General features: G+C 50.5%; 1 protein-coding gene and 1 long non-coding RNA gene across 2 annotated transcripts; one reads left to right on the top strand and one right to left on the bottom strand.

Annotated features, from left to right (window-relative positions):
• Nucleotides 1-212: 212 nt before the first annotated feature.
• On the bottom strand, nt 213-8,673 carry LOC147119255 (uncharacterized). The gene is made up of 2 exons (XR_015078007.1): nt 8,455-8,673; nt 213-2,271 (listed from the first exon to the last, which is right to left on the bottom strand). It is a non-coding gene; the product is annotated as an uncharacterized LOC147119255 (long non-coding RNA).
• A 2,027-nt stretch (nt 8,674-10,700) lies between these two features.
• Nucleotides 10,701-23,631, top strand: LOC147119254 (uncharacterized). Its single transcript, XM_085984928.1, has 2 exons — nt 10,701-10,788; nt 22,027-23,631. Exon 2 carries the CDS (start codon nt 22,136-22,138, stop codon nt 23,534-23,536), a length of 1,401 nt encoding a protein of 466 aa, XP_085841054.1. The 5' UTR covers nt 10,701-10,788; nt 22,027-22,135; the 3' UTR covers nt 23,537-23,631.
• Nucleotides 23,632-24,023: the final 392 nt, after the last annotated feature.

The following is a 24,023-nucleotide window of genomic DNA, read 5'->3' as shown; positions in this document are numbered from 1 at the left end:
ATAACAGCAATAGTTACACTGGGATAAATCTTCAGTCATTTTCTATTACAGGCTCTTTGGAAGGTGTGAGGAGCTGGAACTTGAGAGTAACTGAAGGTGTTGGAACTGAGATAATCTAGAGTTAGAAAGGAGAAAAGGCCCAAAAATTGAACAGTCTGTGACAGGACATCAATTAGTCCCCTCTTACCTTGGAGGAAAGAAATACTCAACACTGTGTATTTGACATTTATCCAGAATATTAAACTCCAGCCCAGTTACAGGAGTTATTCTCATCAGCAGGAACAAACCTCACCTGTCAGAATGAATATGGTTCAATCTTGGATGTGATTAACAGCAGCAATAACAGCAGAATCCAACCCCTGCAGTCACTTGTGAACTCGCTGGTGTGTCAGCAGGTGGGATGAATCAATCAATCCCTTCCCACACACAGAGCAGGTGATCGGCCTCTTCCCATGTGAGTTTGTTGGTGTTTCAGCAGATATCTTGTGCTTTTAAAGCTCTTCTCACACTCAGAACATTTGAAAGGTCTGTTTTCAGTGTGAACAAGTTGGTGTATAGTGAGGTTGGTTGATAGAGCAAATACCTTCCCACACGTGGAGCAGGTGAACGCTCTCTCTCCAGTGTGAACACGCTGGTGTCACAGCAGAGTGGATGAATCAATGAATCCCTTCCCACACGTGGAGCAGGTGAATGGTCTCTCCCCAGTGTGAACTCGCTGGTGTGTCAGCAGGTGGGATGACTGAGGGAATCCCTTCCCACACACTGAGCTGGTGAACGGCCTCTCCCCAGTGTGAACTCGCTGGTGTCTCAGCAGGGTGGATGAATCAATGAATCCCTTCCCACACATGGAGCAGGTGAACGACTCTCCCCAGTGTGAACTCGCTGGTGTGTCAGCAGGTGGGATGACTGAGGGAATCCTTTCCCACACACTGAGGAGGTGAACGGCCTCTTCCCAGTGTGAGTTTGTTGGTGTTTCAGCAGATCCTTTGTGCTTTTAAAGCTATTCTCACACTCAGAACATTTGAAAGGTCTCTTTTCGGTGTGAACAAGTTTGGGGGAAAAATTGGGTGAGTCGCGCCACCTCTTAGCGCCTAAAGAAGCAGTCAGTGGCTGTAGCGCCACTGGCTGTGCCTCCCGCGATATTCAGCAGGGGCGCTAATGGTGGCGTTAGCCATTTGCGCTGCGCCGCCACCGATGACGTCATCGGTGTGCACAGTGCCCCATTTGCGCCCCGTTCGCGATATTTGGTAGCGAACGCCGCAGTTGCGCCGTTCGCTACCCGCGCCCAGTTCACGGGGCCTTACTGTGCCGGCAGCGGCGCAAGCTAAGGTGGAGGTGCGGGGCGGCCTTTTTCGGCGGCCGCCTGCAAGCACCTCCGTTCCCGGCCTCCTAACCACCCCCCCCCCCCCGTGGCATTGCCGGTTGTTTCCCGAGAGCCCAGCACTTCTCCTTGGTGCCGGGCTCGTTTGCCGGCACTCACGAGCGGGGATCGCGCTGTTGCAGGCCCCTCCCCCTTAACAGTGGGAGGAAGGCCTGCAGTACCGCAGCGTGTGGCGCTGCGGCACGTTGCACTGCGATATTCAGTTTCAGCGCCTTAAGAGGGACGCGGAGCGCCTCGAGCCGCGCCCCGTCTCCCTCTAGGGGCACTTCAACTGAATTTGCGGCGATCGCTAATGCGGCGATCGCGACGCAAATTCCAGCGCACAAGCGAACTTTGCGCCGCTTGGGCGCCTCAGGCCAATTTCTAGGCCTTAGTGTTTAGTGAGGTTGGTTAATCGAGCAAATATCTTCCCACACACGGAGCAGATGAACAGCCTCTCCCCAGTGTGAGTGCGTCAATGAATTTCCAGCTGGGATCGGTAATTGAATCCCTTCCCATAGTCTCCACATTTCCATAGTTTCTCCATGGGGCGGGTGTCCTTGTGCCTCTCCAGGTTGGATGATCAGTTAAAGCCTTGTCCACACACAGAACACGTGTACGGTTTCTCCCCACTGTGAACGGTGCGATGTTTTTTCAGGCTGTGTAACTGGTTAAAGCTCTTTCCACAGTCAGTGCACTGGAACACTCTCACTCGGGTGTGAGAGTCTCGGTGCTTTTCCAGTCACACTGATGTTTGAGATCTTTTCCCACAGACAGAACAGGCAAACATTTCTCCTTCCACATTCAAAGGCCGATGATATTCAGGTCCTGATGAATTGAGTGACTCTGTCAGATCCTGATGTGATGTTTGGTTTGAGTTTCCCGTCTGTAAATCCTCCCCTTCTAATACCCTGTAAAAGGAGTTTACAAAAGTCATCACTGTAAGTACAAGATAGAAATTCAGAACAGACAATTCTACTTTCTATGGAACATTCTTTCCTCTCTTGTTCCCCAAATCATGTGGTTCAATCAAACTAAAAGAAGCCAAAATAAGCAACAAAGTCCCAACAAAAGCAAAGGGAACCTTCTCAACAAAACCAGAATGTTATTCCCAGTGTCTGAGAGACACTCTGTACCCTGAGGGGCCCGTCGGTCGGGGAAGGTATCAAGTGAACCGGTGGACACCGCCTGCTCCCTCTCCAGGGCCACCCGGGCAGGGACATGACCAAGAGAGAGAGGCAGGCAGCCAGAGTGAGCCCCCTATGGGCTCCGCCCATCCTGGACCTACAAATTGCTGTTTTCGCCAGGCCCAAGAGCAGGTCCAGGAGAAGATCCTCTGACTTACCCACCCCACTCCACACCGGGCGGCCAAAGATTGGGAGCGTGGGGCTAAAGTGTAACCAAGAGTTGAGGAGCAGCCCCTTCAGGTAACTATACAGGGGCTGTAACCTCTCACACTGAATATATACACGGCCCATGGACTCCTCTAGGCTGCAAACATCACATGTGGCCTGGGAGTGGGTGAAGGTGATTAAAAACCTGTTGCCCAGGATGCTCGATCTCTCGGGCACTGGGATCCGATTGGCAACAGAGACTACATATATTTACATATAGATTGGGCTAACCAAATTAGCAACAATACTGTGGAGGAGGAAATCCTAGAGTGTATATGGGATGATTTCCTGGACCAATATGTCAAGGAACCAACTAGAGACCAGGTCATCTTAGACTGGGTATTATGTAATGAGAAAGGATTAATTAGCAATCTTGTTGTGCGAAACCCCTTGGGGAAGAGTGATCAAAATATGATAGAATTCTTCATTAAAATGGAGGGTGAAGTAGTTGACTCAGAGACTAGGGTCCTGAATTAAAATAAAGGAAACTATGATGGTATGAGGTGCGAGTTGGCTAGGATGGATTGGGGAATGTTACTTAAAGGGTTGACGGTGGGTAGGCAATGGCAAACATTTAAAGATCGCATGGATGAACTATAGAATTTGTTCATCCCTGTTTGGCATAAAAATAAAACAAAAAGGTGACTCAACCGTGGCTAACAAGGGAAATTAGGGATAGCATAAGATCCAAGGAGAGGACATATAAATTGGCCAGAAAAAGCAGCAAACCTGAGGATTGGGAGCAGTTTAGGATTCAGCAAAGGAGGACAAAGGGATTAATTAAGAGGGGGGAAATAGAGTATGAGAGTAAGCTTGCAGGGAACATAAAAACTGACTGTAAAGGCTTCTATAGATATGTGAAGAGAAAAAGATTGGTGAAGTGAAGCGTAGGTCCCTTGCAGTCAGAATCAGGGGAATTTATAATGGGGAACAAAGAAATGGCAGACCAATTAAATACATACTTTGGTTCTGCCTTCACAAAGGAGGACACAAATAACCTCCCAGAGATGTTGGGGAACATAGGGTCTAATGAGAGGGAGGAATTGAATTAAATCAGTATTTGTAGGGAAATGGGGTTAGGGAAATTGACGGGATTGAAGGCCGATAAATCCCCAGGGCCTGATAATCTACATCCTAGGGTACTTAAGGAAGAGGCCCTAGAAATAGTAGATGCATTGCTGGTCATCTTCCAAAATTCTGCTGACTCTAGAACAGTTCCCATGGATTGGAGGATAGCTAATGTAACCCCACTATTTAAAAAAGGTGGTAGAGAGAAAACGGGGAATTATAGACCGGTAAGTCTGACATCAGTAGTGGGTAAAATGCTAGAGTCCATTATAAAAGATGTAATAACTTGGTACTTGGAATACAATGACAGGATCAGACAAAATCAACATGGATTTACAAAAGGTAAATTATGCTTGAATAATATACTGGAATTTTTTGAGGATGTAACTGGTAAAATAGATAAGGGAGAACCAGTGGATGTGGTGTATTTGGACTTTCAGAAGGCTTTTGATAAGGTTCTGCATAAGAGATTAGCGTGCAAAGTTAAAATACATGGGATTGGGGGTAAGGTACTGACTTGGATAGAGAACCGGTTGGCAGACAGGAAGCAAAGAGTTGGAATAAATGGGTCTTTTTCCGAGTGGCAGGCAGTGACTAGTGGGGTACCGCAGGGATCGGTGCTAGGACCCCAGCTATTCACAATATATATAAATGATCTAGACGAGGGAGCTAGATGTAATATCTCCAAGTTTGCAGATGACACAAAGCTGGGTGGGCGTGTGTGCTGTGAGGAGGATGCAGAAAAACTCCAGTATGATTTGGACAGGTTGGGTGATTGGGCAGATGCATGGCAAATGCAGTATAATGTGGATAAATGCGAGGTTATCCACTTCGGTGGCAAAAACAGGAAGACAGATTATTATCTGAACGGCAATAGATTGGGAAAAGCGGAAGTGTAACGAGACCTGGGTGTCCTTGTGCACCAGTCGCTGAAGGTAAGCATGCAGCAGGCAGTTAAGAAGGCAAATGGTATGTTGGCCTTCATAGCGAGAGGATTCGAGTACAGGAGCAAAGATGTCTTGCTGCAGTTGTACAGGGCCTTGGTGAGACCACACCTTGAGTATTGTGTGGAGTTTTGGTTGCCTTATCTGAGGAAGGATGTTCTTGCCATTGAGAGAGTGCAGCGAAGATTCACCAGACTGATACCTGGGATGGCAGGAATGACTTGAGGAGAGATTGGGTCAATTAGGCTTACATTCGTTACAGTTTAGAAGAATGAGAGGGGATCTCATTGAAACTTATAAAATTCTAACAGGACTAGACAGACTAGATGCAGGAAGGATGTTCCCGATGGTCGGGGAGTCCAGAACCAGGGGTCACAGTCTAAGGATAAGGGGTAAGCCATTTAGGACTGCGATGAGGAGGAATTTCTTCACCCAGAGAGTGGTGAACCTGTGGAATTCTCTACCACAGAAGGCCGTTGAGGCCAATTCATTGAATATATTCAAGAAGGAGTTAGATATATTTCTTAAGCTAAAGGGAACAAGGGATATGGGGAGAAAGCAGGGACCAGGTACTGAATTTGTATGATCAGCCATGCTCTCATTAAATTGCGGAACAGGCTCGAGGGGCCGAATGGCCAACTCCTGCTCCTATCTTCGATGTTTCTATGTGACTCTGAAGTCCCGCCCACTCTCTGTTCCTGTCCATGATGGCCGCGCATGCGCCGTGATCCCGCCCTGCCCAAGATGGCGGCCAGTGACCACGGTGACCCGGGCGGCCGGGCCTGTCACCGCGGGGCAACCACAGGGCCTGTGGGCTCTTATTCAGGGCCTGAGGCCTACACCGGGTGTTTATGAAGCTTCCCAGCCCACCCGCGGGTCCAATTCCTCCCCGAGCCCACAATCTCCTACCTCCTCCCGGAACCGTCTCTTCCGCTTCAGACCACCGCCACCACTGGCACTGCGCCTGCTCAGAGCACGGCCCGGTCCCGCGCCTGCGCACTGGGCTCCTGTGGTCATTCTGCCGCGCGGGGGATTTTTACTCTTGTTTAGCCCAGTGGTACTGAGGACAACTATAGACCCTGAGCTGTCTTGGCTGAGATGAACAAACAGGATTGAACTTGGGACCTTCCCAGTCAGTTGTGCAGAGTGTTTTAAAATTTGGGGGAGGGTTAGAACAGAATATTTTGAAAGGAATGTTACTCCACCTTTAAAGGAAACCTTCATTAAACTGCAAAATTCTGAAGTCTTTCAAAATTGAACAAGCAAAAAGTAGTGAGACATTTTAGAATGGCTCAAGTCATTAAAATAGACAGGTTTACAATCACTGCACGAGTACAGAAGGGAGCGACTGTTAACAGGAGCTCTGTCAGCGAAGTGCTCCGACACTCCAAGATAAACCAGACTGTCCCTTTAACTATAAACATGCAAAGGAAAGGGGTCACGGTCCATTTAAATATCTGCCCCATTCCCCCAGGCAGTGGGAGGAGGAACAGCGCGCAGTCTCTATATAACCTGACCCAGCAGGCCACATGAGGAAGCCACTATGTGGGGCAGGGCCTTGGGAACCAGCTCTATGGGGGGGACCACTTACACTGAGACACCAAATCCAGGGACCACTTACACTGAGACACCAAATCCAGGGACCACTTACACTATGACATCAAATGAAAAAGGACACATCCAGTGACATTGGCATCATCAATAATTGTTTCTATCCCTAATCCTAACCCGTAAGCATAACCACTCACCTCTAATCCTAACTACTAACCCCTATTCCTGACCCTAACCACTAACCCATAACCACAACCAGTAACCCCTAAGTGTAACACCTGCCCCGAACCCCAAGACCCCAACCACTAACCCTAAATTGTTCAGTGTCAATGGTCATTGTGATGTCACCGGTGATGCAGGTTGGCCGTGTTGTCAATAGTCATTGTGATGTCACCGGTGATGCAGGTCGGCCGCGTTGTCAGTAGTCATTGTGATGTCACCGGTGATGAAGGTCGGCCGCGTTGTCAATAGTCATTGTGATGTCACTGGTGATGCAGGTCTGCTGTTGTCAATGGTCATTGTGATGTCACCGGTGATGAAGGTCGGCCGTGTTGTCAGTAGTCATTGTGATGTCACTGGTGATGCAGGTCGGCCGTGTTGTCAGTAGTCATTGTGATGTCACCGGTGATGCAGGTCGGCCGCGTTGTCAGTAGTCATTGTGATGTCACTGGTGATGCAGTTCGGCCGCGTTGTCAGTAGTCATTGTGATGTCACCGGTGATGAAGGTTGGCCGTGTTGTCAGTAGTCATTGTGATGTCACTGGTGATGAAGGTCGGTCGTGTTGTCAATAGTCATTGTGATGTCACTGGTGATGCAGGTCGGATTAGTTGGTCTTTAGAATACTTGCTTTACTATCTTATAATCATCAGTATCTTATAATCATCAGGAATGGATTTATAATCGTGTGTAGGAATTAAATATAAAAGTCTGTAATCATCAACTGTATGCAATGGTAACCTGAATTATGTATAACATGTGACCCTTTTTATGCTTAAAAGTCTGTGAGTAAGCTGTAACCAGACAACCTGGGGTGAGGAAGAGATTGCCGTGGTCGATCAGACTGCGGTTAGCCTGGGAACCAAGGTGAGCTGCAGTTACCACTGTCTGGAATGTTATAACATCCGCAGTGAATTAAACACAAAGGCCAAGTTCAAGGGCCGTATCACAACCAATGAGACATGTTCCTTTCGTGTCGCCATAACTACCCCAGATATGAGTCTTGGTGTCAAAAACACATGATGTAAAAGTGTCAGCAGACTAAAGCCCGTGTAAACCAGGGTGCTGCGAATGTGGCATCTTTATGATTGGATTTTGGGTCTGGGTCTCGGCCAGTGATTGGTTCAAGAGGACTCCATAACGGTATAGGAAGGGGGTCTTAAGAGGCACAAATTGTAGAGGATTTCAGGAGTAGAAGATTTCAAGAATAATAAAGGAGACACCCGGGAGATGAAGAGACAAGAGACACAGGGTGCAGCTTATTCACGGTTGTGGCTTCAACCCAGAGTAAAAGAACATAAGAAATAAGAGCAGGAGTAAGCCATACGATCCCTCGAGCCTGCTCCACCATTCAATAAGATCATGGCTGATCATCGACCTCAACTCCACTTTCCCGCCTGATCTCCATATCCCTTGATTCCCCTAGAGTCCAAAATCTATCTATCTCAGCCTTGGATATACTCAAAGATTCAGCATTCACAGCCCTCTGGGGCAGAGAATTGCCTCTGAGTGAAGAAATTCCTCCTCATCTCAGTCTTAAATGGCTTACCCCTTATCCTGAGACTATGACCCCTGGTTCTAGACACTCCAGCCAGGGGGAAACAACCTCTCAGCATCTACCCTGTCAATCCCCTTCAGAATCTTGTATGTTTCAATGAGATCACCTCTCATTCTTCTAAACTCCAGAGAGTATCGGCCCATTCTACACAATTATCTTCTCATAGGACAGCCCTCTCATCGCAGGAATCAATCCAGTGATCCAAATATACTACATCTACTGGTTCCCCTTCATCTACCCTGCTAGTTTAAGTTTTAATTTAATCAGCACTAGCAAGATACAGTTTCTCAGTTTTTAATTTAACCCCCTTCCCTAACTTAGAGAGCAAAAAAGTGCTGCAACACTCATCCACCAATCACCTACCTGCTCTCCTGTGACATCATTCTTTGTTGTTGTTTTGAATCGGAGCCTCGCTCTGCTGCTGCTTTAATTCAGGTCCGCTCTCGGGCCGCTCTTTATCCTCTCTCCGCTGCCGCTGCTTTAATTCAGGTCCGCTCTCGGGCCGCTCTTTATCCTCTCGCCGCTGCCGCTGCTTTAATTCAGGTCTGCTCTCGGGCCGCTCTTTATCCTCTCTCCGCTGCCGCTGCTTTAATTCAGGTCTGCTCTCGGGCTGCTCTTTATCCTCTCTCCGCTGCCGCTGCTTTAATTCAGGTCCGCTCTCGGGCCGCTCTTTATCCTCTCTCCACTGCCGCTGCTTTAATTCAGGTCCGCTCTCGGGCCGCTCTTTATCCTCTCTCCGCTGCTTTAATTCAGGTCCGCTCTCGGGCCGCTCTTTATCCTCTCTCCACTGCTTTAATTCAGGTCCGCTCTCGGGCCGCTCTTTATCCTCTCACCGCTGCTTTAATTCAGGTCTGCTCTCGGGCCGCTCTTTATCCTCTCTCCGCTGCTTTAATTCAGGTCTGCTCTCGGGCCGCTCTTTATCCTCTCGCCACTGCCGCTGCTTTAATTCAGGTCCACTCTCGGGCCGCTCTTTATCCTCTCGCCACTGCCGCTGCTTTAATAAGTGGTGTTCCACAAGGATCAGTGCTGGAACCACTGTTGTTTACAACTTACATTAACGATTTAGACTTTGGGACCAAAAACACAATGGGCCAGTAATTCCGGTCCCAACGCGTGAGTGCGGACGGTGTACTCACGCGTGGGCCCGTTGGAAGTGCCAGATTCCAGCATGCACAGCGCATGCGTGGGAAACCGGCATTTCCTCTCCATCGAACTAAGGGGTTAAGAGGTCCAACGCGTGCGCGCAGAGCATTGAACTTCCTTCGTTTAGACAGGTTTGCGCATGTGCAAGGGACTGAACTTTTTGGAAATGAAAAAAGGAGGCGTAAGCAGTGGATTCTTGAAGGTAAGTGGTCTAATATTTACAGTAAGGTAAGTTTATTTTTAGACCCGAATTTGTGAAAAAAGTTTTTTTTAAATTTTATTAATTGTTTTAAATAGTTTTTTAAAGTTATTTATAGTTTATTTAATTATTGGGATTTTTTTAAAATTTTAATTAAAGTTAAAGTAGTCTTTTGGGCACCCGTACTTTTAATGAGTTTGACAGCTCTTACTATCAAACTCATGAATGAGTTTCCCCTCCCCTGATTGGCTGCAGAGTGCTCACCTGATCCCAGCCGGCACATCGCACTAACTACGCCGCTGGATCAGGTAAGCACATCGCGCCGACATCGGAACCGGGCCAGTGACAGGAAATGCAAGCAGGCCCGGGCTTCAGATGTCGGCGCGCAGGGTGAGTGCAGATCGGGGGCTTGCACGCGCGGCAAGCACCCGATCCTAATTGCAGGCCCAATTTCTAAATTTGTGGATGACACCAAATTGGAGGGTATAGTCAATACTGAGGAGGACTGCAACAAATTACAGGAAGACATTAATAAACTTGCAGAATGGGCATATAATTGGCAAATGAATTTCAACACATAAATGTGAGGTATTACATTTTGGTAGGAAGAATAGGGAGGTCACTTATTCCTTGGTGGGCGCGAGCCTGGGTGGGGTAGAGGAGCAAAGAATCTCTGAGTTCAACTACACAAATCACTAAAAGTAGGGTTTATTTCTAGAGGGATAGAATTGAAAAGTAGTAAAGTTATGCTAAACTTGTATCAAACCTTCATCAGACCACACTTGGAGTACTGCGTACACTTCTGGTCGCCATATTATAAAAAGGATATAGAGGCACTGGAGTGGGTGGAGAGAAGATTTACAAGGATTATACTAGAAATGCGAGGGTATACAGATCAGGAAAGGATGAACAGGCTGGGTCTCTTCTGTTGAAGAGAAGGCTGAGGAGTGACCGAATAAAGGTCTTCAAAATTATGAAATGCTTTGATCGAGTGGATTCAGAGAGATCCCACAAACACCAGTGAAGCCCACAGCCTCCCTGGCCCCGGGCCCTGAACAAGGGACTGGAGAGACTCGCTGCCCTGCGGATCAGACAATCAGCCGGCGCTAATCCCGCCCCTCGGGCTCCCCGATTGGTTGGAGGACCCGCCACCGGCTCGCTCCTCCAGCCCCGCCCTACTCGCTTCCTATTGGTCAGAAGCTCACGTCAATCAGGCCGTGGGCCCAGGTCACGTGTCCCCAAGAAGCTCACGTCACAGAGGCCGCTGGCCCCGGTCACGTATCGCTGAGGAAGTCTGAAACGCTCCGCGAGGCTGAATCCGCTCCGTTCGCTTCCCGGGACCCTCGGACTCCCAGGTTTGTGTTTACCGTCATTTATTTCCCCGTCTCTCTCCGCTCGTCCATCCAGCTGAGAAAACTCGCTTTCCGCTGGTAATTCCGACTCTTCAACCGTTAACGACCGTTACCCAGTGTGTTGCCCTCGAGCATGCGCACAAGCAGCTGGTCCTGGGACTCTGCTGCCCCCTGAGCATGCGCACTAGCAGCTGGTCCTGGGTCTCTGCCCCTGAGCATGCGCACTAGCAGCTGGTCCTGGGCCTCTGCCCCTGAGCATGCGCACTAGCAGCTGGTCCTGGGCCTCTGCTGCCCCCTGAGCATGCGCACTAGCAGCTGGTCCTGGGCCTCTGCCCCTGAGCATGCCCACTAGCAGCTGGTCCTGGGACTCTGCTGCCCCTGAGCATGCCCACTAGCAGCTGGTCCTGGGACTCTGCTGCCCCTGAGCATGCCCACTCGCAGCTGGTCCTGGGACTCTGCTGCCCCTGAGCATGCCCACTAGCAGCTGGTCCTGGGACTCTGCTGCCCCCTGAGCATGCGCACTAGCAGCTGGTCCTGGGTCTCTGCCCCTGAGCATGCGCACTAGCAGCTGGTCCTGGGCCTCTGCTGCCCCCTGAGCATGCCCACTAGCAGCTGGTCCTGGGCCTCTGCCCCTGAGCATGCCCACTAGCAGCTGGTCCTGGGACTCTGCTGCCCCTGAGCATGCCCACTAGCAGCTGGTCCTGGGACTCTGCTGCCCCTGAGCATGCCCACTAGCAGCTGGTCCTGGGGCTCTGCTACCCCTGAGCATGCCCACTAGCAGCTGGTCCTGGGACTCTGCTACCCCTGAGCATGCGCACTAGCAGCTGGTCCTGGGATGCTGCTGCCCCTGAGCATGCCCACTAGCAGCTGGTCCTGGGATGCTGCCCCTGAGCATGCCCACTAGCAGCTGATCCTGGGACTCCGCTGCCCCTGAGCATGCCCACTAGCAGCTGGTCCTGGGACTCTGGGCCCCTGAGCATGCGCACTAGCAGCTGGTCCTGGGACTCTGCCCCCGAGCATGCGCGTTCTAAACCCCAACAAGAGCGGCGCATGCAGAATTTGAGGTGCCCAGAGAGGAATCTGTCATTTGCCTTTGATGAATAACCCTCATGGTCTTGAGGACCTCCATCAGGCTGGCCCTCATCCTTCGCTGCTTCAGTGCAAAAAAAGCCCCAAGTTCTCCAATCTCTGTTACTAACTGCTCTTTGGAACAGAGGAGACTGAGGGAGACTTGATTGAGGTGTATAAAATTATGAGGGGCCTGGATAGAGTGGGTAGGAGGGACCTATTTTCCTTAGCAGCGAGGTCAATAACCAGGGGCCATAGCTTTAAAATAATTGGTAGAAGGATTACAGGGGAGGTGAGGAGAACTTTTTTCACTCAGAGGGCGGTGGGTGTCTGGAACTTTCTGCCTGAAAGGGTGGTAGAGGCAGAAACCCTCATCTCAGTTGAAAAGTACTTGGATATGCACATGAAGTGCTGTCACCTGCAGGGCTACGGACCAAGAGCTGGAAAGTGAGATTAGGCTGGAAAGCTGTTTTTCGGCCGGCTCTGGCACGATGGGCCGAATGGCCTCCTTCTGTGTCCTAAATTTCTGTGATTCTATGATAACCCCTCCATTGCTAGACAGTCTGGGTCAAAATGGAGTGAAAAAGAGAAACAAAGAACTTAAAGAAAAGAAAGACTTGCTTTTATATAGCGCCTTTCACGTCCATCAGACGTCCCAAAGCTTCACAGCCAATGAAGTGTACTCACTGTTGTAATGTAGGAAATCCAGCAGCCAATTTGCGCTCAGCAAGCTCCCACAAACAGCAATTCCAAAATTCTATAGATTATGGAACAGTTCCTGCAGATTGGAGAGTGGCAAATGTGATGCGCTATCAATTACTCATAAAAGACTGAGAGTTAAGAGAGTAACTAAAGGCTTTTATTAACAAAAGAATGAAGGTCTGCCTCGAGTGGTCGACCGGTCCAGAAATACAAAGGGCTGGGGAGCAGTCACCTTTATACTAGGACTTGTGGGAGGAGTCAGCCGAGGCATGTCCAGGCATGTACACAGTGGAATACAAACAGTGGTTTACCACATTCACCCCTTGTTTAAAATTGAGTCCGGCGGGGTGAAGTGTATTAAAAGTTAGTGTATTGGAGTCTCTCTGGAGGTCTTGTCTGCCGCTGTGATTGGCGTGGCGACGGCAGGGGTAGTGGAGCTTCCGGCGTCGAGTCCTGCGTGGGCTGTGGCACAGGCGTGTCGTCCTCGTAGATGTCGAGCGGGTCGCGGGGCCCAGGCCTGCCGTCTGCTGGGGCTGGATATCGGATCGTGGGGGGGGGGGTGGTAGTGGGTTACTGCGGCCCCCGAGGGTGCAAGGTCTCTTATGGAGACTGTGTCCTCCCGCCCGTCCGGGTATGCAATGTAAGCATACTGGGGGTTGGCGTGGAGGAGGTCGACCCTCTCGACCAGGGGGTCCGTTTTATGGGTCCTCACGTGCCTTCTCAGTAGGACCGGCCCTGGGGACGTCAGCCATGGCGGTAGCGATGTCCCCGATGTGGACTTCCTTGGGAAGACAAACATTTTCTCATGAGGGGTGGCGTTAGTGGCAGTGCAGAGCAGTGACCGAATAGAGTGGAGCGCATCGGGGAGCACATCCTGCCAGCGGGAGGTTGGAAGGCCCCTAGACTTTAAGGCTAGCAGGGCGGCCTTCCAAACTGTCGCATTTTCTCTTTCCACCTGTCCGTTCCCCCGGGGGTTGTAACTGGTGGTCCTGCTTGTGGCAATACCCCTAGTTAGCAGGTACTGACGGAGTTCGTCGCTCATAAACGATGAGCCCCGGTCGCTGTGGATATAGCTGGGGAAACCGAACAGGGTGAAGAGGTCGTTCAGACATTTAATGACCGTGGCACTGGTCATGTCCGGGCAGGGGATGGCGAACGGGAAACGGGAGTACTCATCAATAATATTGAGGAAGTACACATTGCGGTCGGAGGAGGGGAGAGGCCCTTTAAAATCAACGCTCAGGCGCTCGAAGGGGCGAGTGGCTTTTATCAGGTGGGCCCTGTCTGGTCTATAAAAGTGCGGTTTGCACTCAGCGCAGACTTGGCAGTTCCTGGTCATGGTCCTGACCTCCTCAATAGAGTAAGGCAGGTTGCGGGCCTTGATGAAGTGGAAGAACCTGGTGACCCCCGGGTGGCAGAGGTCATTGTGGAGGGCCCGCAGTCTATCGATCTGCGCGCTGGCGCAGGTGCCACGCGATAGCGCATCCGGGGGTTCATTGAGCTTCCCGGGCCGGTACAAGATCTCGTAATTGTAGGTGGAAAGTTCGATTCTCCACCTCAAGATCTTGTCATTTTTGATTTTGCCCCTCTGCTTGTTGTTAAACATGAAAGCAACTGAACGTTGGTCAGTGAGCAGGGTAAATCGTTTTCCGGCCAGGTAGTGCCTCCAATGACGCACAGCCTCCACAATCGCCTGGGCCTCCTTCTCAACAGCGGAGTGTCTGGTCTCCGGGCCTTGGAGGGTTCGTGAAAAGAAGGCCACGGGTCTCCCCGCCTGATTGAGGGTGGCGGCCAGGGCAAAGTCGGACGCGTCGCTTTCCGCCTGGAAGGGGATGGATTCGTCCACTGCGTGCATGGTGGCTTTGGCAATGTCTTCCTTGATACGGTGGAAGGCTAAGCGGGCCTCTGCCGTCAAGGGAAAAGAGGTGGACTTGATCAGCGGATGGGCCTTGTCCGCATAGTAGGGGACCCACTGGGCATAATAGGAGAAAAACCCTAGGCACCTCTTCAGGGCCTTGAGGCAGTGGGAGTTCCATAAGGGGACGCATCCGGTCGGGGTCGGGGCCGATGACTCCGTGTTCCACAACACAGCCAAGGATGGCGAGGCGGTTTGTGCGGAATATGCACTTCTCCTTGTTATATGTCAGGTTCAGGAGTTGGGCGGTGCGGAGGAATTTTTCGAGGTTTGCGTCATGGTCCTCCAAGTCACGGCCGCAGATGGTCACATTGTCCAGATATGGGAAAGTGGCCTGCAACGCATTTTGATCTACCATCCGGTCCATCTCCCTTTGGAAGACGGAGACCCCGTTGGTGACGCCAAAGGGAACCCTAAGGAAGTGGTAGAGGCGGCCGTTTGCCTCAAAGGCAGTATACTGGCGGTCCTCAGGGCGGATAGGGAGCTGGTGGTACGCTGATTTCAGGTCAATGGTCGAGAAGACGCGGTACTGCGCGATCTGGTTGACCATATCAGCTATGCGGGGGAGTGGGTAGGCGTCCAGCAGGGTGTAGCGATTTATTGTCTGGCTGTAGTCGATGACCAGGCGCTGCTTCTCGCCGGTCTTAACGACCACAACCTGGGCTCGCCAGGGGCTGGTGCTGCCCTCAATAATCCCCTCCTTCAGGAGCCGCTCCACTTCGGTTTTAATGAAAACCCTGTCCCCGGCACTGTATCGCCTGCTCTTTGTGGCGATGGGCTTACAGTCGGGGGTGAGGTTAGCAAACAGTGGGGGGGGGGGGTGACTCTGAATGTGGAGAGGTTGCACCTGGTGCGCTGCTGGCTGCGGACTGTGAGTGGGGATAGGGGTCCACCGGACGCCATCGTAACACTTTTAAGGTGGCACTGAAAATCTAACCCCAGCAGGACGGCAGCGCAGAGGTCGGGCAGGACCAGAAGTTTAAAATGATTGTACACGGTCCCGTCTACTACGAGTGTCACTACGCAGTAGCCGCCGATGTCCGCCGACTGGGACTCGGAGGCCATAGAAATCCGCTGGTGCGCAGGCAGGACTGGGAGAGAGCAACGCCGCACCGTGTCGGGGTGGATGAAGCTCTCCGTGCTCCCAGAGTCAAAAAGGCAGATTGTATCATGACCATTTACCTTAATGTCCATTGTGGAACTGGCCAGCTGGTGCGGTCTCGCTTGGTCCAGTGTAATGGATGCCAGCGTAGGGGTCGGTGTGTCGCTGCGGGTATCAGATGAGGCGGTGTTGGGGGCCTGCTGCGTTCCGGCTGTCGTCCAAGATGGCGGCGTCCATGATCCCCATGTGGCTGGAGGCGTCCAAAATGGCTGCTGTATCGGTGGTTCGCACATGGCCGGGGAGGCCCAAGATGGCGGCCCGCATGGCCCACACGCGGCGCTGCTGGGGTTCGGGGTGGCTTTGGCCCTGCAGACGTTAGCGTAGTGTCCCTTCTTCCCGCAGCCCGAGCAGATCGCGTTTTTCGCCGGGCAGCGCGCTCTGGGGTGTTTTGCCTGGCCACAGAAGTAGCATTTCTGGCCTTGGGGCACTGCTGTCTGGCCTTGGGATACTGCTGCGGTAGTTGGGCCGTTGCTGGGGTGTGGCTGGGGTGGCACGGCGCTATGAGGCGGTCCTACCGTGTCCCAGGCTGTCATTCCCCGCGGCGTCCACGGTGCAGAGGAGTCGGCATCCATGCCCCGGTAGGCTGCATCCAATGATAGTGCGAGTTCAGAGGCCTTGTTGAGGTCGAGGTCACTCTGCTCCAACAGTCGCTGTCGGGTGTAATTGGATCTGTGGCCCGCTACAAAAGCGTCCCGGATAAGTTCCTCTGTGTACACGGCGGCCTTTACATCCTTACAACCACAGGCCCGGCCAAGCACAGACAGTGCCTGAAGGTATTCCACGGTCGATTCCCCAGGTTGTTGTTTACGACTCCCCAGAAGGTGCCTGGCGTACACTTCGTTCACTGGGCGCGTGTACTGGTCCTTGAGGAGCTTGATAGCGTCCGCGTACGAGGTCGCGTCTTGGATGACCGAGTACACTCGGTGGTTCACTTTGGAGGTCAGGACATCCAGTTTGTCCTCGTCCGATTTGATTGCTGCGAAGGCGGTCAGGAATTTTTCGAAACACTTAAGCCAGTGAGTAAACTTGGTGGATGAGTCCGCCTCCCGATGATCTAAGTCCAGGCATGCTGGTGTGAGGATCTTCTCCATTATAAAAATTTTGTTAATAAAATTGATGCGCTATCAATTACTCATAAAAGACTGAGAGTTAAGAGAGTAACTAAAGGCTTTTATTAACAAAAGAATGAAGGTCTGCCTCGAGTGGTCGACCGGTCCAGAAATACAAAGGGCTGGGGAGCAGTCACCTTTATACTAGGACTTGTAGGAGGAGTCAGCCGAGGCATGTCCAGGCATGTACACAGTGGAATACAAACAGTGGTTTACCACAAGCACTCCCTCAGCACTGCACTGGAGTGTCAGCCTGGATTTTTGCTCTCAAGTCTCTGGAGTGGGACTTGAACCCACAACCTCTGACTCAGAGGCGAGGGTGCATTTATTCGCTGCCCTTCACAACCCCAGGATGCCCAAAGGGCTTCACGGGCAATTAATTGATTTTGAATTGCTGTCACTGTTGTAATGTAGGGAAAGGTGCCAGCCAGTTTATACTCGGGGACCCTCCGTTATTCCTTCCCCTGGCTTCCCTCAGAATCCTCGGATGGAAACCATCATGTCCCTGGGATTTGTCCCCCCTCCGTTTGAGGAACGTCTTCAGTCCCGTATCTTGTAGCTTTTAAAAGCTCTTTAGAATAATTTGTCCGTGACCACACTATTGTGGAGTATTTTAAACCAGCACTCGACACAAGGTTTTAGATCAATCGTCAAGTTGTCTTTATTACACCGGTGGGGAAACAGTCTGCTCTGTCTTAGCCAGACCTTTCCAAATTGCCACAGCAAACACTACATTTTTATACATTACAATACACATGTCAAAATTCATTCCTGCCACCCGATTGGACCTTGGCCCACATGCATCTTCACTGATTGGTTGCCTGTGCCGCGTTACATTAAAGCACCGCCTTTATTATCTGAAAAGTATATGTCCGTTATCCCACAAGCTGCTGTTGCACCTCTGACCTTTGTTTATGCCAAATGGGTCTCATCAACATTGTACTTCTGACTCATTGTCCTCCTTTCCTGCCTCCCTCGGCCTCTTTCGTTGTTTTACTTTCCTGCCAGAACAGAACTTACATCCTCTTAGGCCTCTTATGGTTTCCACATCCGACTATGCTATCAACTTAGAAAAAGGCCCATTAGATTATTGTCTTTATTACACCTTCAGTGAAACTGCCAGTGATGTCAGTTTAACTCTTTCCCCACTGCAATCCCCCCTTTTGGTACTTGACCCTTGCCCAAGTTAAACCACATGTATAAGCATCGCTGTGCCTCCTGCCCCATGTGGTGATCAGGCGCTGGTTCGGGAGGCCCTGCATTAACATCATGTTTAGAGCAAACTTGTGTTTTCCGACTCGCTTTAGCTCTTTGTTTGGTCCGCTTCTTTTTACAAGCGGTGCATGCTGCTATTCCCCATCCTATAGCCATGACTAACTGTACTATCACTAATATGAGAAATGATGCAGATCCATGGGTGTATGTTGACATTCACTCCCCAATCCCACAGCTTCTCATACCACGGGACTTCCTGTAGCTCTACCTCTGTCCCTTTCCAATTCCCCAAGATTCCTTTGCAACACTATGTAGTGTTTCACCATCTTACTTAAATCCTCTTTCATTTCTTGCAGATCCTCTTGCAGGCGGGGTATTGGGGCCCCGACCGGATCTTCATAATTAACCAACTCGTCCTTTAGACTATCTGGCACATTCAGTTTTATCTCCTCCCTTGAATGTACATACACCAATTGTCACAGGGATCTTTGGTGTAAAGCAGACGTTAGGCATTGTGATTGCACATATAAGGTAACTATATTGGTACTCAGTCTCTGTGGTGACTATACAATACTCCCCTTCACCTCTATATCCCGAGCGGGTGTGATGGTGACCAACATGTGATAATTCCAACGCACACCCCTCTGTCTTATTATAGCCGCACTCATCCTTAGGGCCTTCTCCTACCGGATGTGGGCATATCGTAAGCGTGCCTTTCCCGTGGCATCCGTTTAGGGAGACCCCTCTCATAGTACCATTCTTCCTGATGGCATAGGTATCAATTGGATAGTATTGGAGGTATGTCTCACCCCTCACTGTGCCTATGTTTGTTACCTGGTACTGTGGGTATGGAGTCGTGTCTAGTCCCACCACTGGTATCAGGAGTACCATGCCTATCATTGCTGTCACTTCTGCTTTACATTCTTGTATCACTGGATATACTCTGGTCATCCCTTTGAGGGTACAAGCACTCAGAGGGCCTGGATTATGGCTCAGGCCATAGAGCTGTGTGCTGTTAATCCAGTCTGGTACCTCGCCTCGCTGTGTCTGTGCCAGATTATGTTTTAACTGTCCGGTGATCCATTGGCCAAAGGCATGACACAAGCTCGCTCACTATCTTGCGGTGTGCCTTTATTTTAATCACTGCTACCTCTTCTCCTTTTACCGCTTCTACTAGGTCTCTCACTACCTCCTCATGCTGTATTTGTCCCCCTCCGGAGGTTACATATCCTCTCCTATTCCACGCTATCATATAATCATACACTACCCCAAACGCATACCTACTGTCTGTGTATATATTTACTCGTTTTCCTTTTGCCAATTTCAATGCTTCCGTGAGAGCCACTAGTTCTGCTACCTGCGCTGAGGCTCCTCCTTCAACCCCTCCCTTTGCGACTGTTTCTCCATTCTCGGATACTACTGCCCAACCGTGTGTGGCTCCCCATTTATATATCGGCGAGATCCGTCTACATAAAAGGTGCTTTCGGGATTTTCAAGGGGTGATTCTGATACGGTTCCTCTGACCTCCTCTTCAATTACTAACACACTCGTGTGCCTCACCCTCTGATAGCATTCCCTCTGCAGGGTTGACTCTATGTTCCCTTATAATCTGGACTGATCTGTCCTTGGGTATCAATACTGCTTCCCAAGCCGCCCTCCTTCTGTCTGATACAGCCTTCGTTTTGCCTGTGTTTAGCAGGTCCACACTGTGTTTTGCATGTGTCATATCAGCTGTCCTGACATAGTGATGGGCTCGCATATCCGCACTGCCTATGCGGCGCAGTCAAGGGCCGCCACGCATCTCACCATTCCTTTAGTCACGGGGGTTTGTTGGGTGGAGTAATAGGCAATTGGCTTCATATCTCCCCCGTACTCTTGGGTGACTACAGCGTTCTAGAAGTTCCCGTCTATACTATAATATATATATGGAATGGTTTGACTATATTTGGCAATCCTAGTGCGGGTGCGGACGTCAGGGCTGCTTTTAATTTTGCATAAGCCTCGTCCTGCTCCGATTCCCATTCTATCTTATCAGTGGCGGGTCTCCCCCCTTTAACTAACCATTGAATCGGCTCTGCTTTCCCTGCAAAGTCTGATATAAAATTCCTGCAGTAGTTAAACAGTCCCAACACTTTCCTCACTCCCCGGACGGTCACTGGCCTTGGCATGTCTTTTATGGCTGCCTTTCGTTCCTGCGGGAGTGCCTTATACCCCTGGCTCATTTCGTGCCCCAGATACTTTACTTTGGACAGTCCAACCTGTGCCTTTTTGGGTTTCAATTTAAAGCCAGCTTTCTTAAGTGTCTGGAGGGTGGCTAGTAATGCTCCCATGTGTCCTTTGGCATCCTCTGATGCAATCATTATGTCATCGATATATTGGAGTAGGGCGCTCTGGTACTTTGATAGGTCTAACTCGTCTAAGGCTTGACTCAGTACACGGTGGAATATATTTGGACTATTGTGGAACCCCTGCGGGACCCTGGTCCATGTATACTGTCTATCCCCACACAGGTTCAAATCCTGTTCGTGACGCCAATTGTTGTGGAGTATTTTAAACCAACACTCGACACAAGGTTTTAGATCGATAGTCAAGTTGTCTTTATTGCACCGGTGGGGAAACGGTCTGCTCTGTCTTAGCCAGACCTTTCCAAATTGGTACAGCAAACACTACATTTTTATACATTACAGTACACATGGCCATCTCATGCACAATTCATTGCTGCCACCCGATTGGACCTTGGCCCACATGCATCTTCACTGATTGGTTGCCTATGCCGCGTTACATTAAAGTACCGCCTTTATTATCGGAAAGTATATGTCAAGCAGTGTGTAAAACCTCTGACCTGTGTTAATGCCAGATGGGGTACTCATTGTCCTCCTTTCCTGCCTCTCTCGGCCTCTTTTACTTCCAACTCATTGTTTTACTTTCCTGCCAGAACAGAACTTACATCCTCTCGGCCTCTTATGGTTCCATGTCCGGCTATGTTATCTCAACTGCTAATTCAGCAACTTAGAAAAATCTTATTACTGCAAAGTATGGTCTTTATTACACCATTCAGTGAAACTGCCAGCGATGTCAGTTTAACTCTTTCCCCACTGCAACACTCCTCCTCCCTGATTGCAATGTCTGCATCGTCCCTCTCTTTTGTGAAAACAGGCGCAAAGTATTCATTAAGAACCATACTCCTGTCTTCCGCTTCCACACACAGGTTACCTTTATAGTCCCTAATAGGCTCCACTTGTTTTCCTTGCCAATATTTTTTCATGCCCTCTCTTTGCTTTTCTTCTTCGAAATAGTGCCATAGGATCTTTGACATCCACCTGAGAGAGCAGACAGGGCCTCGGTTTAACGTCTGCTCCAAAAATCGCCACCTCTGACAGTGCCGCACTCCCTCAGCACTGCACTGGAGCGTCAGCCTAGATTTTTGTGCTCAAGTCTCTGGAGTGGGACTTGAACCCACAATTTTCTGACTCAGAGGCGAGAGTGCTACCAACTGAGCCACTGGCTGACACTAAAGAACAAGCAGCTCTGACGAAAGGTCATCGACCTGAAACATTAACTCTGTTTCTGTCTCCACAGATGCTGCCTGACCTGCTGAGTATTTCCAGCAGTTTCTGTTTTTATTAAAGAAATGAGGGAGTGATTGCTGACAGGAAGAATGTTGGGTCTTCCTGCGCATGCGCACCTCCCTGGAGGCTGAGGCGAAACACCAACTCGCCCCCACCTGAGCCGCGCACACGTACCAGATGTTGCGGCTTTGCATGCGTGCCCGATGTTCCAACTGTGAGGTTTTGTGCGCTGAGCATGTGCGTTGCGGACCGATTGGGACGGGCGATTGTGGAGCAGGAGGGAGAGCGCGGGGGCCATGAGCCCATGCGCAGGACTCAGTCAACAGAGCGCTTTCTGGAGTGCCGGGGCTTGTGGGTATTACAGCCGCCATTACTGCTGATCCTTTCAACCAACCTGTGCAGCAGCTGGGGCCTGAAAACCAGCTTCACTGCCCCTAGGTTCGGAAAGGGGAAAGTTAAACAACAGTTTGCCTCTGATCCTTTTCTGAACTCAATTTACAGGGTTATAGAAGTGGAGCAGTTACAGGCGGGAAGCTCAGACCAAACATCACGTCAAGATCTGACCGAGTCGCTCGATTCATCTGGACCTGAATATCATCGGCCTTTCCACATGGAAGGAGAAAGCAGTGATTGCAGTGATGACAAACCACACACGTGTTCGGTGTGTAGACGCAGATTCAGCCGATCGCCTGACCTGGCGAGACACGTGCACCGTCACACCGGGGAGAAACCGGGTAAAGGTGGGGACGGCGGGAAGGGATTCAGCTCCCCGTCTGCAATACAAGTTCAACGGCGCAGTCGCACCAGGGACAGTCCGTTCACCTGCTACGTGTGTGGAAAGGGATTTGTTTGTTCATCCCACCTGCAAACACACCAGCGAGTTCACACTGACGAGAGACCGTTTCAGTGTTCTAACTGTGGGAAGAGCTTTAAAAGCCCCGGGGAACTGAAGGTACACCAGCGAGTTCACACTGACGAGAGACCATTTCAGTGTTCTGACTGTGGGAAGAGCTTTAAACGCCCTGGGGAACTGAAGGGACACCAGCGAGTTCACACTGACGAGAGACCATTTCAGTGTTCTGACTGTGGGAAGAGCTTTAAAAGCCCCGGGGATCTGAAGGGACACCAGCGAGTTCACACTGATGAGAGACCATTTCAGTGTTCTGAGTGTGGGAAGAGCTTTAAAAGCGCTGGGGATCTGAAGCAACACTGGCTTGTTCACACTGATGAGAGGCCGTTTAACTGTTCTGACTGTGGGAAGGGATTCACTCAGTCATCCAACCTGCAGAGACACCAGCGCCTCCACACTGGAGAGAGACCATTCATCTGCTCCGTGTGTGGGAAGGGATTCACTGAATCATCCACCCTGCAGACACACCAGCTTGTTCACACTGACGAGAGACCCTTTAAATGTTCTGAGTGTGGAAACATCTTTAAAAGCTCCGGAGAGCTAAAGCGACACCAACAGCTACACACTGGGGAGAGACACACTGGGGAGAGACCATTCACCTGCTCCATGTGTGGGAAGGGATTCACTCAGTCATCCACCCTCCTGTCACACCAGCTTGTTCACACTGACGAGAGACCCTTTAAATGTTCTGACTGTGGGAAGAGCTTTAAAAGCTCCCGGGAGCTGAAGAGACACCAACACCTACACACTGGGGAGAGGCCATTCACCTGCTCCGTGTGTGGGAAGGGATTCGCTCAGCCGTCCAACCTGCTGGTACATCAGCGAGTTCACACTGACGAGAGACCCTTTAAATGTTCTGACTGTGGGAAGAGATTTAAAAGGTCCGAGGAGCTGAAGAGACACCGGCTCCTCCACACTGGGGAGAGGCCGTTCACCTGCTCCGTGTGTGGGAAGGGATTCACTGTGTCATCCACCCTCCTGTCACACCAGCTTGTTCACACTGACGAGAGACCCTTTAAATGTTCTGACTGTGGGAAGAGCTTTAAAAGCTCGAAGAGCCTTAAGAGACACCAGCGTGTTCACACTGATCATAGAATCTAACAGCACAGAAGGAGGTGATTCGGCCCATCGTTTCTGTGCCGGCTTGTTGAAAGAGCTGTCCAATTTAGTCCCAAACGCCAGCTTTATCCCCAGAACTCTGCAAACTAGTCCTCTTCAAGGAGATGTCCAATTACCGTTTGAAAGTTCCTGTGGAACCTGATTCCAGCATCCTTTCAGATGGTGCGTTCCAGATCTTAACAACCCTCTGTGTGAAAACAATTCTCCTCATTTCCCTCTAGTTCTTTTAGGAACTATTTTAAATCTGTGACCTTTGGTTACCGACCCACTTGCCAGAGTGAACAGTTTCTCCCTACTTGCTCGATCAAAACCCCTCATCACTTTGAACACCTCTATTAGGTCTCCTCTTAACCTTCTCTGCTCTAAGGGGAACAATCCCAGCTTCTCCAATCTCTTCACATAACTGAAGTCCCTCATCCCTGGTACCATCCTGGTCAACCTGCTCTGCACCCTCTCCAAGGCCTTGACA

The sequence above is a fragment of the Somniosus microcephalus genome, chromosome 4, assembly GCF_052327205.1.
Source record: "Somniosus microcephalus isolate GS21.2 chromosome 4, FLI_Smic_1.0, whole genome shotgun sequence".
NCBI lineage: Eukaryota > Metazoa > Chordata > Chondrichthyes > Squaliformes > Somniosidae > Somniosus > Somniosus microcephalus.
This window is presented reverse-complemented; position numbering and strand designations above follow the sequence as displayed.

What these genes read in the sequence shown, in the direction of transcription:
- LOC147119254 (XM_085984928.1), top strand. Translation starts at nt 22,136, where the DNA reads ATGGAAGGAGAAAGCAGTGATTGCAGTGATGACAAACCACACACGTGT.